Source organism: Oncorhynchus nerka, unplaced genomic scaffold (assembly GCF_034236695.1).
Source record: "Oncorhynchus nerka isolate Pitt River unplaced genomic scaffold, Oner_Uvic_2.0 unplaced_scaffold_4787, whole genome shotgun sequence".
Lineage (NCBI taxonomy): Eukaryota > Metazoa > Chordata > Actinopteri > Salmoniformes > Salmonidae > Oncorhynchus > Oncorhynchus nerka.
In genome coordinates, this window is record NW_027036518.1 from 1 (window position 1) to 4,399 (window position 4,399).

Consider the following 4,399-nt stretch of genomic DNA (forward strand, 5'->3'; position numbering starts at 1 on the left):
ACGCAGCATCACGCAGCACTGCAGCATCACGCAGCACGCAGCTGATCATGTAGCAGCATGCAGCACGCAGATCACGCAGCACGTAGCATCACGGCATCCTGACGCAGCACCAGCAGCATCAGTAGCACGTAGCACACGTAGCACTCACAGCAGCACGCAGCATCATGCAGCACGCAGCATCACGCAGCTACGCAGCATCATGCAGCACGCAGCATCACGCAGCTACGCAGCATCACGCAGCACGCAGCATCATACGCAGCACGCAGCATCACGCAGCACTGCAGCACAGCATGCAGCATGCAGCATCATGCAGCATCATCGCAGCATGCAGCATCACGCAGCATACGCAGCACGTAGCATCATGCAGCACGCAGCATCATGCAGCACGCTAGCACGTAGCATCATGCAGCATCACGTCAGCATCACAGCAGCCATGCAGTCACGCATGCAGCATCATGCAGCATCATGCAGCATGCAGCATCATGCAGTCACGCAGCATCATGCAGCACGCAGCATCACTGCAGCTACGCAGCATCAGCACGCATCATGCAGCATGCAGCATCATGCAGCACATGCAGCATGCAGCATCATGCAGCATCATGCAGCCGATCATGCAGCATGTAGCATCATGCAGCATGCAGCATCATGCAGCATGCAGCAATCATGCAGCATGCAGCATCATGCAGCATGCAGCATCATGCAGCATCATGCAGCATCACGCAGTCATGCAGCACGCAGCATCATGCAGCACGCAGCACGCAGCATCACGCAGCACGCAGCATCATGCAGCACGCAGCATCACGCAGCACGCAGCATCACAGCAGCATCATGCAGCACGCAGCATCATGCAGCACGCAGACTGAATCATGCAGCATGCAGCATCATGCAGCATGCAGCACGAGCATCATGCAGCACCTGCATGCAGCATCAGCAGCACGCAGCATCATGCAGCATGCAGCATCATGCAGCATGCAGCATCACGCAGCATAGTAGCATGCAGCAGCATGCAGCATCATGCAGCACGCAGCACCATGCAGCACGCAGCATCATGGCACGCAGCATCATGCAGCATGCAGCATCACGCAGCATGCAGCATCATGCAATCACGCAGTAGTATCATGCAGCACAGTAGCATCACGCAGCATGCAGCACTCATGCAGCACGCAGCATCAGCATCATGCAGCATGCAGCATCATGCAGCACGCAGCATCATGCAGCACTGCAGCATCATGCAGCACGTAGCATCACGCAGCAGCACTGCAGCATCACGCAGCATGCAGCATCACGCAGCACGTAGCATCACGCAGCACGCAGCACATCAGCGCAGCATCATGCAGCATGCAGCAGCACGCAGCATGCACGCAGCACATGCAGCACATGCAGCACCACGCAGCACGCAGCATCACGCAGCTACGCAGCACTCACGCAGCACGCAGCATCACGCAGCACGCAGCATCATGCAGCACGCAGCATACATGCAGCACGTAGCATGCAGCATCATGCAGCTATCATGTAGCACGCAGCATCATGCAGCACAGCTAGCATCATGCAGCATGCATGCACACGCAGCATGCAGCTCAGCATCATGCAGCTACGCAGCATCATGCAGCACTGCAAGCATCATGCAGCACGTAGCATCAGCAGTAGCATCACGCAGCATCATGCAGCATGCAGCATCATGCAGCAGTAGCACTGCATGCAGCTCACGCAGCATCATGCAGCATGCAGCATCACGCAGCATCGCAGCACATGCAGCACGCAGTACACGCAGCATCGACAGCAGTCATGCAGCATCACGCAGCACGTCAGCATCATGCAGCATCATGCAGCACGTAGCATCACGTAGCACGCAGCATCACGCAGCACGCAGCATCACGTAGCATCGCAGCAGCATGCAGCATCATGCAGACATGCAGCACATGCAGCACGCAGCATCACGCAGCATGCGTAGCATGCAGCATCATGCAGCTACGTAGCACTCAGCATGCAGCATCATGCAGCATGCAGCACGTAGCATCACGCAGCATGCAGCATCATGCAGCATCACGCAGCACGCAGCATCACGCAGCACGCAGCACTCATGCAGCACGCAGCATCATGCAGCACGTAGCATCACGCAGCACGCAGCATCATGCAGCATCACGCAGCATGCAGCATGCAGCATCACGCAGTGCAGCATCATGCAGCATGCAGCATCATGCAGCACGTAGCATCATGCAGCATGCAGCAATCATGCAGCACGCAGCATCATGCAGCATGCAGCATCATGCAGCATGCAGCATCATGCAGCACGCAGTCACGCAGCATGCAGCATCACGCAGCATGCAGCACCATGCAGCACGCAGCATCATGCAGCATGCAGCATGCAGCATCACGCAGCACGCAGCATCATGCAGCACGCAGCACGCAGCATGCAGCATCATGCAGCACGCATGCAGCATGCAGCATCACGCAGCATCATGCAGCACGCAGCATCACGCAGCACGCAGCATCATGCAGCATCATGCAGCACGCAGCATCATGCAGCACGCAGCATCATCGCAGCACGCAGCATCACGCAGCATGCAGCATACGCAGCATCACGCAGCACGCAGCATCACGCAGCACGCAGCATCATGCAGCATCACGCAGCACGCAGCATCACGCAGCACATGCATGCAGCACGCAGCACTACGCAGCACGATCACGCAGCACGCAGCATCATGCAGCACGTAGCACGCATGCATCAGCAGCACGCAGCATCATGCAGCATGCAGCATCACGCAGCACGCAGCATCACGCAGCATGCAGCATCACGCAGCACGAGCATCATGCAGCACTGCAGCATCATGCAGCACGCAGCATCATGCAGCACGCAGCATCATGCAGCATGCAGCATCACGCAGCACGCAGCATCACGCAGCATGCAGCATCATGCAGCATGCAGCATGCATCACGCAGCACGCAGCATCATGCAGCACGCAGCATCACGCAGCATGCAGCATCACGCAGCATGCAGCACATGCAGCATCACGCAGCACGCAGCATCACGCAGCATGCAGCCAATCAGCGCAGCATGCAGCATCATGCAGCATGCAGCTAATCATGCAGCACGTAGCATCATGCAGCACGCAGCACATGCAGCACTGCAGCATCACGTAGTACGCAGCATCACCAGCATGCAGTATCATGCAGCATGCAGCACTGCAGCATGCAGCATCATGCAGCATGCAGCACCATGTAGCACGTAGCATCACGTAGCATGTAGCACATGCAAAGCATCATGCAGCACGTAGCATCACGCGTAGCACATGCAGCATCATGCAGCACGCAGCTTATTAACATGCAGCATGCAGCATCACGGCACGTAGCACATGCGCATCACAGCATGCAGCACCATGCAGCATGCAGCATCATGCAGCTACGCAGCATCATTGCAGCACGCAGCATCATGCAGCATGCAGCATCATGCAGCACGCAGCACCGTAGCACGTGTTAATCACGTAGCATGCAGCCATCATGCAGCACGTAGCATCATGCAGCTATGCAGCATCATGCAGCATGCAGTATCATGCAGCATGTAGCATCATGCAGCATGCAGCATCATGCAGCATGCAGCACATGCAAGCATGCAGCATGCAGCATCATGCAGTACGTAGCATCATGCAGCACGCAACCATCAGCATGCAGCATCATGCAGCATCATGCAGCACGTAGCATCAGCACATGTAGCATGCAGCACATCATTCAGATTCACCCATCATGCAGCACATGCTACGTAGCATCATTATGTAGCATGCAGCATCATTAGCATGTAGCATCATGCAGCATGTAGTATCACGTAGCATTACGTAGCATGTAGCATCATGCAGCATGCAGCATCATGCAAGCATCATGCAGCATCATGCAGCACGTGCAGCGATCATGCAGCACGTCGCGCGATCACGTAGCATCACGCAGCACGCAGCATCACGCAGCACGCAGCATCATGCAGCATATGCAGCACGCAGCATCACGCAGCATCATGCATTATGTAGCATGTAGCATCATGCAGCATGTAGCACATGCAGCACGCAGCATTACATGCAGTATCACGCAGATTTCCACGATCATGCTACGTAGCATGTAGTACGCAGCATCACGCAGCACGCAGCATCACGCAGCTACGCAGCATCACGCAGCACGCAGCATGCAGTAGCAGCATCACGCAGCACATGCAGCACGCAGCATCATGCAGCACGCAGCATCATGCAGCACGCAGCATCATGCAGCATGCAGCGACCATGCAGCATGCAGCATCATGCAGCATGCAGCATCACGCAGCACGCAGCATCACGCAGCACGCAGCATGCAGCATGCAGCATCACGCAGCACGCAGCATCACGCAGCTACGCAGCATCACGCAGCATCACGCAGCATG

General features: G+C 56.4%; 2 protein-coding genes across 2 annotated transcripts; both read left to right on the forward strand.

Moving 5' to 3' along the window:
* Positions 1–866: 866 nt before the first annotated feature.
* Positions 867–1,880, forward strand: LOC135566469 (histidine-rich protein PFHRP-II-like). Its single transcript, XM_065014172.1, has one exon. The coding sequence runs from the start codon at positions 867–869 to the stop codon at positions 1,878–1,880; it is 1,014 nt and encodes a 337-aa protein (XP_064870244.1).
* A 579-nt stretch (positions 1,881–2,459) lies between these two features.
* Positions 2,460–3,230, forward strand: LOC135566470 (histidine-rich protein PFHRP-II-like). Its single transcript, XM_065014174.1, has one exon. The coding sequence runs from the start codon at positions 2,460–2,462 to the stop codon at positions 3,228–3,230; it is 771 nt and encodes a 256-aa protein (XP_064870246.1).
* Positions 3,231–4,399: the final 1,169 nt, after the last annotated feature.

Bases quoted from the DNA above. Each gene is read 5' to 3' on its own strand.
- LOC135566469 (XM_065014172.1), top strand. From the start codon at position 867: ATGCAGCATGCAGCATCATGCAGCATGCAGCACGAGCATCATGCAGCA.
- LOC135566470 (XM_065014174.1), top strand. From the start codon at position 2,460: ATGCAGCACGCAGCATCACGCAGCACGCAGCATCATGCAGCATCATGC.